Genomic DNA, 18,334 nt, shown 5'->3' with positions numbered 1-18,334 from the left:
GGAACCAGAGATCTGGCAGTATCTTCTCACACACAATGTCAGTAAAGGCAGAGTGGAGCCCAGAGGGAGTTCCAGAGACAGTGACAGAGGTATTACATGCTGCAAAAGCTTTTGTCATTTGTTAGGATGAGGAAGAACTTAATTATTACCTGAATAGAAACAAAAGAGGGATCCTTTTACTCATGCAAATTGTATCAATTTAACCAAAATTGATGCAAAACCCCAATGCAGTTAAATCTGTGCAAAGCCCAATGAGGCACATTCATATTGTCTGAAAATCAGGTAAAAATGTTTAGTTTTTATATGTGCAAATTTACTGAACCTGATGTATTCCAAATTAGGAGAATCTGCACAGAATTCTGCCATTTAAGAACAGCCTTTTAGTTAATCCAATTAAAATTTCTTCTAGACATAGCCTCAGACAGAATAGGCCCTGGGATATACATGTGCTGCAAGTGCATCCCAACAAGACATCAGCATTTCGTATCAGCCAGTGACCTCTCTGCTTTGTGCTAGGCAGCAGTGTAGCAGCCTCCTGTAGTGTCACTATGAGGCTCAACTAGCCCCAAACCTATGGCTTAGGAGAAAGAGGTTTTGTATAATTTTCCCCATTCTTTAAGCTTGCCAAGCTCCCTGGCTTTCTACTGATTACAACACCACAGACTGAGCATTAGCAACATGGTGAAGTGCAATTGCTATTCATCAGAGAACACTTGGATTCAAGAAAATGGAGTAACCAGATTTAGATACTTGAGGACAATTACATACGCTAGGATAGCTGGGCAGTAAAAGCTGCACTAGCAGCACTCACTAGAATGGATGAACTGCTGTTTGCTTCTTTTACCATTTGATTTGTCTTGCTTGGGACAATTTTTTTTGGTTGTGTCTTTATTGTGCTCTCCCTTTGCGGGGGTATCAGGCTGATTCTGTCTCCTGGGAAACATAACTTAATCCTGCAAAAATTAAGACAGTCTCTTTAAGAGCCCCTTTCTGACCACCAGCCAGAAATGAAGTTGTATGCAGTATTATCTCTGTCCTTTTGAGGATGTTGCATGTCACACTGTTCATTGACAGGCCCTACTATTGGCATCTTCTTCTGCAGATTTTATGTGGGAAATCTGTTTGTGTCACCTAAAAGCAATTAGTTCCCATGAGTAGCCCCAGGGTGCCTTGTCAACAGGCAGCAGGTGAGGAGAATTTCTAATGCTGGCTGCGGATGCGGCGTTTGTAAGATTGTCTGCAAATGCCCTTCCTTGGAAAGAATTTTAGCTTCATTGTATTAGAAATGAAGAACTGCTGTTCTTCTTCTTCATCCTCAAGTTGCTGTGCAGTCCAGACCAGTATTTTTATACAAATGGCAGTGTCTCCCAGGCGCCTTTCAGAGATACAAAGTACGCAGATGGAGAAGAGAAATAGTAGGCCTGCAAGGTGATCTTTTTGACCAGCAGGAATGCAGGATACTGTCACATCCCACTGGAATCAAATGGCAAGTAATTTCCTTGTCATCCTTCCCATATTCCCATTAATATTTGTCCCTCACTGAAACACCCTAATCAGTACTGCAGTTCACCTTTCACAGGGTACCTGAGCTGGCATTAAACAGGAGTGACACAGTGACAGAAAAGGTCGCACAGCATGGCTGGAGAGCATGCCATATTCTATTGACAGGAGCGTTCATGGTGCTGCAGTGCCACATATTTGCCATGGGTGAGGAGGGGTCAAAGACAGCGCATCATCTGGGTGGACAGATTTACCAGAGGGTTGCTTTCTTTCCAAAATGGACTCACATCTTCTTGTCAGAATCATGCAGAGCAGCATCAGATTCATAAGGAATCCCTAAATCCTGCAGAAGGAAAGCACGTGTGTACATGGAGGGCCCCTTGCTACCCGTTACAGTGCTAAGGGCAGCTATTACCCAGATTACTGCTTGGTGGACCAGCATCTCAGCAGCCCTGCTGAAAATGCAGTGTGTTCAATGCAACTTTTATCTGAAGGTCACTTGTATTCTCCCCCTCACACTGAGCTCTCCTCAACTGAATTGGAAAAGTGTCGTCAATGGTTTTGTGCAGGGAATGAGTCTTTTTTGTCTCTAAATCACAGAAATCCTCTTCCCTATTTACTGATTGGCAAAAATACACACAGTTTTCTAGGAAAGGATTTTCATTGGAGAGGGATGATTACCGGTCAAGTCAACATCCACCCTCTGGCTTTGGAGTGGCTTGTGTGGGGCATGAGCTTGTGGCAGAATGCAGACCTAGGCCCATTGTCAGCAGATCAGTTAGATGTTAACTTGAAATATGTTTGTGTTTCTGCTTAGCCTCCCTTAATCCTTCCTTATTTCTCTTGTTTCTGTAAGCAGCCTCCTCAGTTACTTGTTAGTGGCAAGTGAAAATGTTTTGTGCTGAGCAGGGGGAAAGGGAGTTGAAGAAATGCCAGACTTAAATTATGAAGCCTTAATGACCTTAATCATTGGAATATAATCACAAAGGGAAAGTGTTTTTAACTAAGAGGCCCCTTTTCCAGAAAGCCCCATTCCTCCTTTGAGACAAAAGAAGAGCCATGGTCTGGGGTTTCCAGGCAATGCAAGGAAACAGTGTACACTTTCTGATACTCCTTTGATTCTCATCACTCATGAAATCCAGGTGAAGTAGGGAATTTGGCTGCCTTTGAGCCATTTCTTTGCAGACCCCAATGCAAGGAATGCTGCAAAAGAACAGAACAGCAAAGACCCAAGTGGCAGTGGGAATGATCCACCTGCTTTTTCTGTGCTAGCAACCAACAGAGACTTCACTGCAGCCCAGAAAATGATCCTTTTATTTTTAAGCAGGGGGAATATGGTAGCAATAATATTTCAGCAAGTTCCTGAATTGTGCCCATGAGAACATGACTGTTGTGAGTAAATTGAAAGCTTGTTATCTGCTCTGCTGAATGCTAGTTTCAGAAAGGGAGAAAATTTAGTCAATATGAGAAATCTCACTTATACTAGCAGTGAAAGCTGGGCAGGAGTTTTAAAATGAAGAAAGTTGTCTTGCTATCAATGTGAGGAAAAAATCCCTTTAAAATTGCAGACTTTTTTAATATACAACAGTAGCAACAAAAATTGCCAAAATTGAATCAATTTCTCCAGCAAACAACTAAGGGTGTCAAAGCAAGTGACACAGAATATGAGCTTTCGGTTCGTATGTGCTTTTCTTGAGGTACATGACCCTGGGAACATAACTGAAACATGTTTGGACAGATTTTTATAATCGCCTCCGCCCTCTGGTCAATATATACTTCTGTTTCACTGTAGGTCATCCTCATTTTCTCCTTGCTGAGTACAGCTGGTGAATTACTATGCGAACTGTACCACACAGAAGACTTAACTCTGTCTTCTAGCATGGGGACCCTCTGGCACTTACAATACACTTTAATTTTATTCTGTATTTCAGTGCTGAATACCACAGGGTAAGTAGCACAGTACTGAATGTAGTTTAATTCAGGAAGCTTAGCTTTTAATGATAAATATCCTTTCTTCACTTTTTAAATGTGGAATGTTTCTTCACTTTTTAAATGTGGAATGTTGTACAATTGAACCATGTCATTTTTAAAAAGAAGAAATAATTGAATTTTGTTGTTGCCTGATTCTGCACTGACTTCCGTCTGTGAGAGAAACCTGTAACACGTGGCTTTCTAATGGCACATCTGAAGAGGAGAGATCTTGACAAAATAACCGCAGTAGTTATAAAACACTTTTTACTCTAAATATACGTGCAGTAACTTTTGTCTTAGGACTTGCCTGATGTGTAACAGTTTAAAGATAGCACTGAAGAGAGACCAAGTGGCAACTTGTCACAGTTTTCACTTCCTCATGGAAAAAGGAACAGCAAAGAAAATTTTCTTACTTTATCTGTCCTTACATATTGTCTTTCCTCCTTAGCCTTAGCTCAGTCTGTTTTCCAGTTGCTTGCTGCATTTCATTGATGAATTCATTGTGTGATATTTGCTCCTAATCTCCCTAGTTTCTCTGAATGTCATTGCTTAGATTTTGAGGGGCAGCGAGGACATTCACTGCAATGAATTCACTTAAGGACAGATTCTCTACACTGTGTCAAGTACAATAAGGATAATTAAGGAGAGGCACCACAGAGGTTGGAACTGAACCCTGCCTCCTGAAACTGTGGATCACTGTCAGAGTATGTCAAGAGTTACTATTGTAGCCTTGCCATCCTGGAAATCCCTTCCCTACGCAAAGTACCCAAAGAGCAGAGCCATTTATGCTGTGATCTGTGGTGGGATTTTGGTCTTGTTTCAACTCATCTCTGCAGGACTTTGTAGCACCACAAGGACTATGCTTTTGTAACTGCTTTTGTTTTGTTTTGCAGCATTTTCAGGGTAGATTAGAAGAGCTGAGTGAGATGATAGCTTTGTGTTATGAGAGATTTGCAGGGGTTAAAGGAAATATATAGCCTTCCAACAAGTAACAGAGTTACACGGTACACTAGTTTACTGGCATTTACACACTTTGCTTTGCAACAGTGGGGATGACAATGCCATGAGCAAGTTAATAGCAAGTCTTTGCTATTATCCTGGTATTGTCTGAGCTGAGCTGCATCCACCCATCCCTTCCGTAGCTCCCTGTACCTAGGAGAGCTGGTCTTCTTTCAGTTCAGTGGGATACAGAGCAGAGGATCTTTCCACACTAGATGAAGTGAACATATCCCACCTTTGATGCACTCTCAGAGCTTTATCATGAAGGAGTAAGTACATATGGGAAGAGAAAGAGTCAGACATGGATGAAACCCTGGGTCTATTCAGTTATTCAGTGAAACACCCAAAGACATATGTTGAGGTCCCAACATTCACTCTTAAACAGTTTTTGAGTCACTAATTCCACAAGGGCTTCACTGTGTTGTTTTTCTTGCCAGGATCAAACAAATACCAACTGGTGGCTTGAGAACATGGGATCCTGAAACAGGTAACTGCATGTCATTAGTGCTGTTAACATCCAAGGCAGATTTTGAATGTACTAGCGCCTCTTCCTTACTTTAATGTGTTGTATTTCAGCTTACCTCACCAGATGTGATTTTAACAACAACTCAAGACCATTTTGTGACTGGACCCAACCTTGCAATGTCAACCAGGGAATGTGGATACGAACCAAACATGACACTCCAACTGATGGAACAGGTCCTGGTGGAGACTACCCTGATGGAAGTAAGTGCTCGGTTGTGGCATTGTTGATTTCCCTTCAAAGACAGCTTGACTACCTTTATTATTCTTTCTCTGAAAGAGAAAAGAGATTCACAAAGCCCTTTGAAATGTTGCAGTTTTGTTTCATGCTGACACCTGTCTTTGACTTTTCACCGTGTCAGTTATGAGTAAATTAATCTGGGTTGCCCCATCATGAGTTGGAAATCTTTATCAGTGTATGGAAGTAGAAGAAAGCTAATTATGTCATGCTTAAGGCCTCATAGAGAATGCAGTGACGTGCAAGAGGTCATTATTCAAGAGAGGTCTTTTGGCCAAATTACACTGATATCAGTTAATGGCAATAAACGAAATGATCGCTGTACTGGCACTAGATAATGTTCACGCTAGCAAAGTGTTACAAGATCAAGTCTGAAATTAAAGAATATCTTTAAAAAGCTTGTCTTCAGCTACATGTGATTGAAAAACTGGGGTCTAGCATGGTTGTATCATCAAACGAGTGCTTAGTATGGCTCCATCTCTTATCTGTTTGAACCACTACCCTTGCACTAGCAGATCCATTTAAGGGGGATCAGTCTGCAGTCATATTGCTTTCTGTAATTATCCCGAGACTGAAAGGTCAGCTACTGTCAGACTTACTAAGCGGATTAGAACAGTATTAATTGGGATTTTTGCTAAACAATTTTCTGCATTTTTAGTATTTTGATAATAATTAAAATTGCCTGTTGAAAGAAGAAATGAAATATTTTTAATATGGATTCACACAAATGTTTTGCTTTTTGAATTGATACAGACCATATAACTTTAAATGTGTCTTACATTTTCTTGCCAACTAAAACATAAGACAATGTTAGATGCTATGTGTGGAGCCATACTTTATCATATAGAAATGGTCATTCATTTCTTTTTGATTCCTTTCCATAATCAGATGGGAGAGACTTGACTTTAACTGCAGTGCAAAAATGTAGGTTTCATCTTAGCCCATTGGAAGCAAAAAACTTCAGCCCTAGTAAAGCAAAATGTGATCTCATGTTGAACCAATTCAGACTAAAGCATTTCAAACCCTAAAAGACATACTGTGAGTTTCTGAATTTTGAAAAGTTTCCTTCCTTTTCATAATTTCAAACCTAAATATTTTGATGGCAATATCTGCATTGCTTTCTATCCCTTCCATTTTGAGACAAAACCAAATGCTGATGGGTTGGAATTTTCCTTGTGCTAGGGATTTGCTCATCTTGAGACCAAAATCTTTAGAAAAAAATATATCCCGCAAGAGAAGGTGTATAGCAGATTGCATTATTTTCCTTTGGGGAAAGAGGAAACTGAACATGGATCAGTGGGGCACTGTGTCTGGAGGTGCTGTCTCTTGAAAGAGGCCTACATCTTTATTCGTCATCCCAGAATAACTGTTCATGTGAGATGGGATATATTTGCTTTGCTCTCCAGCTCACATTCTAGTTTGGATAACTACATGGTGCTAAGCATTGCAACGTAAATTCCAAACACCCTCTACTTTGCTTCTTTGCGCTGCTAACAATGCCCTTGATTTCTTCCAGAGTTGGGTTGTACTTCAGTTTTAAATGACACCTGGCAAGTTACAAAGATTCAACCATATTTTAATTTTTTTACTCTGCAGAAGGCTATTTCATCTACCAAGAAGCAAGTAACCTGATCCCATTCGACACTAACAGGCTTGAGAGCCCAGATACTGTAGTTTCTGAAAAAATATGCATAGACTTCTGGTACTACATGTTTGGGTCAGAAGACATGAATGAGCTGAGAGTGCTTATCCAAGACGTAACAGGGGAGTCTGTGGTGTGGACTCGGAAGGGAAACCAGAGTTCCTTGTGGAACTATGGTGCCATCACTCATACTTTTCCAACACAGAGAAAGATAAAGGTAATATATTTTCAGAATAAATTTCTTTGTACAATTTCAGCATTTGTTCTCCTCTTTCAGGCTGCAAAAGCTTGTGCATGTAAGCTAGAAAATATAACCAAGATTTGCTTCGTTTATATTTTGCAAATATAATGGCCTCATGGTCTGTGCCAATGAACTAAGAGAAGAAACAAACAGCCCCCTGAGTTTTACTGGTGCTGTTAGTTAGGGGATAAAATATATTTAGTGTCCTCTCTTTTTCCTGCCTTCCCTCCTTCATTTTATGATGAAGTCAAGGACTTTAGGTGCCTTAATTAAATGCAGGTTTGCCTGCTGTGAGTTAAGGTTTGAACTTTGGGATTCTGCCTACACTGGACTCCTCTGTAAAATCCAGACAACTAATTCTCATAATTCATTTATCAGTCAGCAAAATAGAGGACAACATTTCTTGAAATCTTACCTTATTACAGAATATATATTTTAGGCTTCTGAGGGAAGCTAGGAAAAACTGTTATAGCCTCAGCTTACTTGATGCCTTTAGAGATAGACCAGAAAGAATATTTTGAAAACATGCTAAGGGAAATGGTCTCATATTTGTCTAAACAACTCTGATGCAGTGATTCACTTTGCATCCTGCCTAGGTAATTTTTGAGGCTGTCCGAGGACTGACAGAGTATGGGGATACAGCACTGGACAATGTGAGAGTAAGGGATGGATCCTGTGGTAAGTCTGTGTTTGCACCTTAGTGTATACTCCTTCTTCATCTCTGTTTAACTGTTGACCATTACTTAATTCCATATACAATATAGAAACTCCTCATAACTTCGAACCAAAAAGAGAAATGGCAAAAACTTTACAGCTCGCTTCATTTGAATGTTATCTGTTTTGTTGTAGTTTTTTCCTAAATCTTTCCTCACCACCTCAAACGTTCAGAATAAGCTATCCCCTTCTCTGCAAATGTGACCATTTTCACGAGGTCCAGCAAACTTTACCTTCACTTTAAGCCTGAAGTGCATCTCTAAACCCAGCCAAAGCTATGCACCTTGGTCTTGGATTCCAGATTAAATGCTCTAATCAGCATTTTACAGCAAATCTCAGTTCATACGAGCTCAGCAAATACATAGCACTGCCATATGTCACAAAAAGAAATAATGGTGAGTTAATAAAGCTGAGTTGCACTACCAGCTCTGACTATGAATCAGCAGTTTGAGCTTGATCCCTGACCCTGTAACAAATCAGCCAAGACTGGCACAAGCTGTGGATGACTAGGATCTGGAAGTGAATTACAGTTTCATCCCATCTTTACTGACAAGTATGCAATACTTACTTACAAAATGTGAATTGAACAAGAAACTTGCTGAAAACCATATAGAAAGTGTCGTTAGGTCTTAATAGGCCTCGCTCTCTGTGAAATACTACTCATATAATGACAATAAAATGTTTCAAATTTACACTAGCCAGGACAAAGATTTCCATTCAGGTCCACACCCTCAGAACATATAATTTTCTTTAAAATTCTGTGAAAAATACTTGCGGCCTTTTTTTTTTTTTTTTGAGGGCTAGGGAGAGCCAGTTCTTCATTTTCCCAGGTGTATTAGCACATGATTCAGCCACTGGATAGTGCACTAACGTAACTCCAAGGGACAAGAGAAAAGTGCTCCTCTCTCTGTTCCGCTGTATGGCTACTAATATGATGAAAGTTAAGTGAGTTATTAGGTCTGGTAAAAGTCAAAGTCCTCCCAACCTTTTTGTTTCTACAAGAATGTTTGGTTGAATAGATGTTTTAATCACTCATGAAAAACTAAATATATGTCCAATTGTCACATGAAAAATTAGCTTCCAAGGCAACTTTAGCAAGCAGTCTTTAGGTTATGATGTTTGATATTCATATTGCCATTTGTAGAACTTCTTCACCTTAGATCTCAAAGGACAATAATCTTAGGAAGAGCTTTTCTTCTGGTTTTTTCCTCAGCTCTACAACAAACAACTTAAAGCTTGTTGGGAAGTATCCATTGTGGGAATAAAGCCATTATCAGGATTCCTGTAATTTTTCACCAGTGTTGAAAGAGCAAAAAGAGCAATTCTGGGCTAGATATTAAAAAACTGCATTTACACTGGAGTAGGGAGCTGGATGTGAAGAAATGGGCATATAAGAAACAGGTGTACAAGAAACCAGTGCATGCAAAGGAGCTGATCCCATTTTGCAGGCAGGTTATTACAAAGTATCTGCAGCTTTGAAGTTAGAGCTTATTAAGTGAATGGGATCGTTTTGTGCGGAGATTTATCAGTATACACTAGATTTCAAATTATGTGAAGTCTATTGGCTTCTTCTAAATTATAATCATAAGTATCTAGCAAAACCCCCACATCCAGCTGAGTTTGAATCACATGGTTAGCACAAAAGCAGTACCATCATAGTATGTAGTTACTGCATCATTATTCTAAAATCTCTAACTTGTTCTCATATGACTTGTTTTCTATATTAAAACTTAATCCCTATAAATAATGTCATTAGCAGTGTCAGTAATACAGAAGACCATCTGCCTTACTTGTGAATTCATTTGGATGATTATATACCTATAGTGCATCTGTAAGTAGGTTGGAAAGCATTGTTCTCCAAGAATCAATTAATCACTTGGTTATCTCCTTGTACACTGACTGTTATCGCACACTCAGTGCATAGTGGAGGGCTCACAAGGGTGCAATAGGAGAGTACCTGAATGAGGAGAGTTGTTCTTTGTTCTGCAAAGGGGCAGGAGTGAATGCATGTGTGCTCTGAAGGTTTTAGTCAGTCTGTTGTACTTCCAGAGATTCAGATCCATCACTCGTTCACATGTCTCCAGGTGAATGAACATGACATCAAGAGAATACTCACCCTGGTGTTGCTAGCTCACACATAGAAGCACACCAAGAGGACCACTTCTTTTAGAAGATATCTCTGTGATGGATAAAGAATAGTTGGAGAAGTTGCTAATATTTGTTAGCAAGCAGAAGCAGGCAGGAGGGAAGACGCCACAACATGACTGTTCGATGTGTCTGTCAGTAGAAAACTCCTACAGCTGTCACGTTCCTAAGAAATAAATACAATTTTGAAGAAACAACAAAACTCTCTGATTAGAAACCACCAGTGCCCTGAGAGTTATTTGTTTCTACTATTTGGCATCTGCTGGCAGGCTACTCACTCCCAGACCTGCCAACACTTGCAGACAGTATGACCTTCATGCCTTAACATACACACCAGAAGGAGTCACATATCCAATTGTAAATACACTTCCAGCTCCAGAGAAGCATACTGGCACAAGCTCAGTCACTGTCACCAAGCTAACAATCAGACAAGCTCTCCTAAGCGCTCAAAAGACCCACACATCCTCATTTTTAAATATAGGCAGTTCCACTTGCTTCAGTGAAAAACTTCTAACTTTATGCTAGTGAAGAATAAGTGGAAATTCATGTATGTTGGTGTGTAAGTAGTGTTCACCCTGTAATGTTATAACTCATCATATTGCCTTGTCTTTTCTACTAACAGGAGCTCTCCCTCCCCCTGTACCACCAACAAATTCTACACCACCTCCAGTGACAGGTAATTTTAGCCAATCACATATGCTAATCAATGGGTTGTAGAAGGGCACCTAATTTTTTTACTACCCGTGCTACTTATTTGCTTCAGTTAATTTCTTTGGGTATCTCTCTATGGCATTGCCTTATGCCATATAAATCTGCCTTTTCTGTTTCAGTTCTTCCACATGTAGCCTACAAAATGATTTTGTTTTCCCACTGCACAATGAGGTGGCTTTTCTGGATGTGTCCATATGTTAATGAGAACATATTCCTTTCTCCTGTCTCCAGAAGCAATTTGCAGTATACATGGGGATCCTCACTACCAGACGTTCGACAAGCAGCTGCACCACTTCATGGGCACCTGCACCTACACCCTCTCCAAGCTGTGTGAGAGCAACAGCTCGCTGCCCTATTTCAACGTGGAAGCAGCCAATGAGCACAGAGGAGCCAACACTCGCGTGTCCTATGTCCGATATATGAACATCGATGTGTATGGCTACAGGATCAATCTTGGTAAAAACAGAGTTGTTAAGGTAAGGTTGGAGCCCATTATCTACCATCAGTAACTCATAGTGTGAATGAAGAAATTGTTGTACAACGACTACAACTTTCCAGCATACGTACAGTGGTATTTAGAGGGCAGTCAGATATTTAGGAGTAGGAGTAGTGTGGAGTTCTTAAACATTCGAATTTCAGGACTGAAAACATCATAGGCTAAAATTTTGTGCTGTGTTGCTAAAAGGTGGGATTAGAGCTGACACTCCAGATGGCATTGGTGGACTAGCCTACCTTTCTAGCTTGCCCCCCATGCTCAAGCTTGGTCTGCATCAGAGAATAAAAAGGCCCTGCATTAACCGAGTCCACGCTGGTGGTTATTTCCCAGTCCTGTGTGGTAGCCTTTAAAGCTGCATGCTCATCCCTGATTTCTAGTTATTCCACATCACTGCTAACTTCACTTAACACCTGGCATTTGCCATAAAGCGGGGCCAGATGAGAGAGTCCTAGAGTCACAATCTGATGACTCTCCTCCCACTGATTGTGTCACTTGGCCAGCTATTGTATTTTAAGGCGTCTTTATGGTTCTTTTCCATAAAGGGCCAAGACAGCAGACATGTTTGATTCAAACCCCCAATAAATGAATAAGTCACCTTACTTCTTTACCACACTTACAAGAAAATAGTACAGTGACTTATGTGACAGGAGATAAAGGTTTAAATGTACACGAAGACATTTCCCATCTGATCTTGAAACGTAGTGAACTCATATATCCACATTTGTCCAACAGCTTCTCTTTTATACCTTTCCCCTGTATTTACTGTTTTTATTATATATATATGTTTCTAAGTAAACCAAGCTTTCTTACATATGTAATAAGAACAAATGTTCAAAGTAGATACTAATTGCAGTAAATTTTAAATAAATTGAAAATTTTACTTGGATGCTTACTTTCTATTGTCTGGCATTTCAAATGTGAAAATTAAAAAAGAAAGAGAAAGAAACAAAAAGCAGCTTTTTCAAGATTTGTCCAATCCTGAAAATTTTCTGAGAATCCATTCTAACTACATTTTTTTAATCTTATTTGATCAAAAATAAAATATAGGTCTATAAGCAGTTACTGCTGACAGACTATGCTAAGTCTTGGACTTTTGTCAGCTGGATCTGGTTCACCAAGCTCACTTTGACTGCACTTGGAAGCTACGTAGCTACATTATTATGGCCTCAAGGCCCTAGATTATGTGCCCATATACAACATTCATGTTAAGTAATACTTAACACAATATGAGTTCTTACTGCTTACTGTGCAAGTCCTATGCTCAATATAGGGATGTGATCTAAGAGGGTCACCATTAAAAATACTTCTTTTAAAGTGATTATAATGATTGTCCTTCTCTGTGCCCGCAGGTTGATGGAGTCAGCCAGGTGCTCCCTCTGACCTTGGCGCAGGGTGTCAGTATTTCCTTCAGTGGGCAGTATGTTGTGGTTACTACTGACTTTGGTCTGAATGTCAAGTTTGATGGAAATCACAGAGCAGAAATCACTCTTCCCAGTACCTATATGTCTAAAGTCTGTGGAATATGTGGAAATTATAATGGGTACAAAGCAGATGACTTTCTTAATCCAGATGGAGAGATGGAAGCAAACTCGGCCAACCTTGGCAACAGTTGGCAGGTTTACAATGACTCCAGGTAGGACTGCAACCAGGAAGTTTGGCCTTAGCTGTTGGTTATGCAATGACCAGTAGTTTAAGAAACTGTTGTATGTCAGGCACATGGGATAAAATACATTCTTGTCAGTGTACTTACTTTACCTAGCTGGGTAAAGTTTCACAGCAAATTTAACTGTGCTTAAAAAGAGAAAATTTGAATAAAACACTGCAGATGCCTACTAAGATTTCAGTTATTTTTATAGTATGTTGATGTTAATACTTGAAGATCTTGTTTGAACTCTTCTGAGATACTTTACTATTTATTTTATAATTTCACAGTATCTTATTTAATGATAGTAGAGGTTTAATTTCAAATGCTTTTACTTTTTGTTTGCCCTTCCTAGGTATCTTCCATGTAGAAAGCTTGACTTAAAAGAAAGCCAAAATAAATATTTGGGTTTCTTCCAGGCCTCTCAAAGGTTATAAGGTTGAGATCATGTTAAAATCTGAATTTCTATCCTAAGTGTTTGAAATGTAGAGCTTTAAAATATGTCATGCTTAGCCTGGGGACAGCCCTGTAGTTTTGTTAGATGTGATTTGAAAAGCATCTTAGGTGCTAGTGCATCCAAAGTTCATTGGTGAATTTTTCCACATCTTTTTTTTTTTTTCCATACCAGGTGCTTGCCAGATGATGGCCATACTCCAAATTGCACTGCTGATGAAAAACATATGATCCAAAACAATGAATACTGTGGTCTGATCACAGATCCCAATGGTCCATTCCAGAATTGCCACTCAGTAGTTGATCCACGAAGTTATTTTGAAGCCTGTCAGTATGATCTCTGCGAACTTCATTTGAACAACGCAGCCCTCTGTCAAAACCTGCAGGCTTATGCAGACGTGTGCCAAGCTGCAGGAGTCCAGCTGACACCGTGGAGAAATGCAACCTTCTGCCGTATGTACCAAAGATTACTGGAAATTACCATTTGTCAGGAGGATATAATTAGGACTTACTCAAGACAGAGCATTACAAGACGCTGTTTTGAATTCATATAACATTGTGAAACTTGACTGATCAGGCTAAAGATTTCAGGGTTACATATGGTCCTCAGTTTGATTCCTTTGGGAAGACTCTAGTGAAAATAGTTAAGCTGCTTCGGATGAAAGGAGAAAATACTGTCTAGTCTATCTTAAAATAGAAATGGAGGCTTTTCCTTTGAATTCCTCTAGTGTCCCTATGTTTTTGTTCAGGGGTATTAAGTGTCAGGGACATTTGACTTACAGGGGTTTTTACCTTCTGAAGAAGCTTTGAGAAAAAAAAAAATCTCATTTTGCACATGCTTAGTAGATATGTAAGAGTTTTACCCACCCTCCCTGCTGAGAGCCTGAGCTGCCTTCTCCTATGTTCCCAGCCTCTCTACCCTGCAGGGTGGCCAGGCACCCAGTTAACAGAAGGGAAGCTGTGTCTTCTCCTCCTGCAGCAACCTCAGCAAAAACACATCAAGGTGGATACCTTATATGAACATAGAAGGGACATGAGCCAGAGCAGACCAAAGGCAGAGCTGTAGATGGGGATAAGGAATCCAGGCAGTCTAGGACAGTAAGAAAGGAGCTTTGACTAGGAACTGGAGAGAACTAATGAATAGGCTAAGTGGAAGACCCTGGGTTTAGAGAAAGCAAGGAGGAGCTAGAAAGGAAAATGAGAACTTGCTTAGAAGTCTATGAAAAAGAGGAAGGACAGGTTGAAACTGGCTAGGCAGAGCGCCAAGGACAAGGAAGCACAAACTAGCTAGCTGGTCCAGGGGTCGGAGCTTGTTGCTTTTGCAGGAACAGTGAAATCAGAGCTGATGGGAAGAATAAACCTGAGATCGAACAAAGAAGAAGTTTGAAACTCATAGTTTGTAGCAGTGCAAAGAGAGCAGGATGAAGGAGGAACATATCTGACGAACTGAGCAGGAGATCTGGGATAAAGAGAGGAGTATTGGAAACACTATCAGTGGCACAAACACCCATATGTATAAGAAAGGAGGGAGTGCCGGCCATTCATCCCTATGGATGTGGAGGAAAGCATCAGAGTGTCGTGTACAGGCACAGTGATTCATGGTTTTGGATGGGAGAGGAGGCAACACAGGCAGGCAGCCTGGAATTAAAGGCCAGGACTGAAGTAAGAAGCCTGTGCAATGGAGATTGTAACCACACTAATGGAAGTGGAGAAGGTAGTGAGGGTGGAGAAGAGACAGAAACACACAGAGGCACAAGACAAAAGGTGTCAAATGTTGAAGTAATAGACAGAAGTCTGTGCTGGAGATTAAATGGGAATAATGACCTTTCATCCGTGAATGTTGGTAAAGATTAAATAAAGGATATTTCTCAAGCATTCAGGCATATATTATAGAAAAAAACCCAAAAACATGTTATCTTTAGAACAGGATTTAAATACTGTCTGAAAGTCCTGAACAGATCTGCTCCCACCAGAAGCAATGCAAGGAACATGAAATAGTGATCCAGTGCCCTATGTGCCTTCTGCGCTGAAGGAGATGGGGAGACTAAAGAAAGAGACTTGTCTGTAAACACTGGAATGGCTGAAGCCTGATTTCTTTCTGACTTTTGTTTCACATTTGACTGCAGTCTCTAGCTGGAGCATTTTCTCTGCTGGGGACATTACTGAGGTTTTCTCTCACATAGATTCTATGGTTTCTAAGCAGGAGTGAGCCCTCTCTGTAGCTGTTCTTTCTGCTGAAGAAGCTTGCAGGATCCTTCCTTTTTGCCTTGTGCCTATTTCATTTAATGGACCTGAATATGGTTTTGTCCTCTACCAAGCTCACCAACTTATTTCCAATAAGTCAGCTGGGTCAAATTCAGTAAGTGGGAGGATTAGCAGAGAAATGTGCAAGGTAATTGTGTGATCTCTGTCTCCTTAGGAAAGCAGGCTAAAAATAGAGTGAGAAAATGTCATTAAAACTCAACTGCATCACATAAACATATAGAATCTGAAAAAAGGTTGTTCAGGAAACTTCAGTTCTGGCATCTTCTCACCTGAAAATGTCAGTGTTTAAAGCCTCTAATTAGCTTGGGTATCTACATGTGGTGTATGTAACAAGATCTAAAAATAGAATAGAGCACTTGTACATCCTGGTTATTTAACAAACATTAAAGACCTTGGTGAAGTGAAAAAATATAAATTAAGAAGGTACAATATGATTAGAATTAAATATCAGGACTATAGCCTAAATATGGCACGTCTAGGACAAATAACTGACATGACACTGATATCCTCAGCCCAGTGCAAGAATTCAAAGCAATCATCTTCAGGAATAAGAGGTCTCCTAGGAAATTCTCCACATGAGTGAAACTTTAAATAGCCCAAACCTCAAAAGAAATTAAAGGGTAGTAAGACAGCAAAGGCATGCATCAAACTGCCTCAGAACTCCAAAATGTGCCCAAATATTTCAAAACAAAACAGAATATGATATTAAAAAAACCCCAATACTTCAGTAGTTAAAAAAGATTAATAAATAGGTTTATATTTTTTACACAGCACTAGCCTGCCCTGCCAACAGTCACTACGAGCCCTGTGCTGCAGCCTGCCCTGCCACCTGTGTTGACCCAACAGCACCCTACAGCTGCAGCCTGCCGTGTGTGGAGGGCTGTGTGTGCGACAGCGGGTACCTGCTCTACAATGACCGATGCGTGCCCAGCCAGCAGTGCGGGTGCTGGCACAACGGGCAGCACTACCCCGTGGGCTCGGAGTTCTGGACGGACAACACCTGCTCCTCAAAGTGCACGTGTCCCGCGCGGGGAAGCAAAGTCCAGTGCTCCAATGCCTCATGCCCTACGGGCCAGTACTGCGGGGTGCAGGATGGGAAACCTGAGTGCCTCAAACAATCCTATGGCATCTGCCACGTCCATAGCGACCCTCACTACAACACCTTTGACAAGGTGACGCACAGCTTCATGGGCAACTGCACCTACACCCTGGCCAAAGTGTGCTCCAACACCACCTCCCTGCCCTACTTCAACGTTGAGGCCAAGAACGAGCATCGTGGGAACACCAGAGTGTCCTATGTGCGCGAAGTCCTGGTTGAGGTGTACGGAGAGCGCATTGCCATTGTCAAGAAGGAGAAGAGCCAAGTGCTGGTAGGCAGTGGGGCTGGCACGAGCGTGGCGCGGCTGCAAGGCAGGGCTGGCTTTACTTGGCAGGGCCTGGCATGTACAACGACATCTCCATTGTCCCAGGCCCGGGTGGGTTCCCCTGAAGCCACTGGGTTGCTTTGTTTTTCCTTCCCGGAGGGGTTGGAGGAGGAAGAGGCAAACGGGGAATGTGGCCCATGTTGAACAGAGGCCCCTGCAGAGCGTAGAACACAGACATGGCTCTGCAAACCACAGGGGCGTCTGGGTGTGAGAGCATCATGGGCACCGGTTTGCCGTGCCTGGCCTGGCAGCTGTTTTCCCTGGGGCAGGAGACCCCAGGGAGGCCAGGGACAAGGCCAGGGCCCATTGCAGTGTGTCTGCCCTAGGTGAACAATGTGCGCCAGACGTTGCCGGTGAGCGCAGCGGGAGGTGCCATCACGGTGAGCAGGAGCGGCCGCTACATCGTCCTGGAGACAGACTTCAACCTCAGAGTGTCCTACGACACTGACCACTCGGTGGAGGTGAAGGTGCCCACCACCTACTTCAACCTGACCTGTGGCATGTGCGGGAACTTCAACAACCGGAGAGAGGACGATTACATGATGCCCAACGGGCAGCAAGCCGCAGACTCCAATGCGCTGGGGGAGAGCTGGCAGGTCCCAGACAATGACTCCTCTTGCGGTGTCCCCATCCCCTCCCCACCCTGCAGTGCAGAAGAGGAGAAGGTCTACCGATCGGACCATTTCTGTGGCATGCTGACTGCCAGGCCTGGTGCTTTTGAGAGGTGCCACACCGTGATCAACCCCCAGAACTACTTTGAGACCTGCTTGTATGACCTTTGTACCCTGAATGGTGGACAGGAGGTCCTGTGTGCTAGTCTGGAGGCCTACGCCGACGCATGCCAGGCAGCTGGCGTGACTCTTCTTCCCTGGAGGAATGCCACCTTCTGCCGTGAGTTTCTGTAGAGAACTGAATCTTTGAATAGTTCCCTTGTTGTCTTAAGAGGCTGATTTTACCCAATAACTGACACAGCTTACAGATCTTAAGTTCTTCACATCGTTACATACAAAATATTGAGAAATAAAATTCTGTATAAGTCACCCTACTATTGTTTTCTGCCAGAGAGCAGAGGAGAATTTTGTTCATTGTCTCAGAATCTGTGTCAAACCAGTAGCAGTAGGTCCCTGATAATGTGGAATCACCTTTGAGTTTTATATGATGTTTTGCCTTTGACAAACCTTTGTTCATTTCCAGACTACATCTAATGACTTTAGCAATCTATGTACTTCTAGAGATGTACCAGCTAATTACTAGATCTAGTGTAGAGAGTCATACTTTTTACTTGGATTTGGAGATGCTTAACATCCAGGATATATGTGTTAAACATTCATGCTTTTTTCTTGTAGAATGTTTTCTTTTTTGCTTTCTGAT

The 18,334-nt window shown here is 41.5% G+C and overlaps 1 protein-coding gene across 1 annotated transcript in view; it reads left to right on the top strand.

The window, feature by feature from the left end:
- The first annotated feature begins 5,126 nt into the window (after positions 1–5,126).
- The window catches only part of LOC143162601 (IgGFc-binding protein-like), a 52,744-nt gene continuing 39,536 nt past the window's right edge, over positions 5,127–18,334 (top strand). The window contains exons 1-7 of the mRNA XM_076343285.1: positions 5,127–5,196; positions 10,595–10,648; positions 10,915–11,159; positions 12,529–12,812; positions 13,450–13,727; positions 16,311–16,909; positions 17,290–17,854. Of these exons, the coding sequence (XP_076199400.1) occupies positions 5,127–5,196; positions 10,595–10,648; positions 10,915–11,159; positions 12,529–12,812; positions 13,450–13,727; positions 16,311–16,909; positions 17,290–17,854 (2,095 nt within the window). The remainder of the gene's footprint in view (positions 5,197–10,594; positions 10,649–10,914; positions 11,160–12,528; positions 12,813–13,449; positions 13,728–16,310; positions 16,910–17,289; positions 17,855–18,334) is intronic.

The sequence above is a fragment of the Aptenodytes patagonicus genome, chromosome 6 (assembly GCF_965638725.1).
Source record: "Aptenodytes patagonicus chromosome 6, bAptPat1.pri.cur, whole genome shotgun sequence".
Classification (NCBI taxonomy): domain Eukaryota; kingdom Metazoa; phylum Chordata; class Aves; order Sphenisciformes; family Spheniscidae; genus Aptenodytes; species Aptenodytes patagonicus.
Note: the sequence above shows the minus strand (reverse complement) of the source record. Positions and strands in the feature narration are given on the sequence as shown.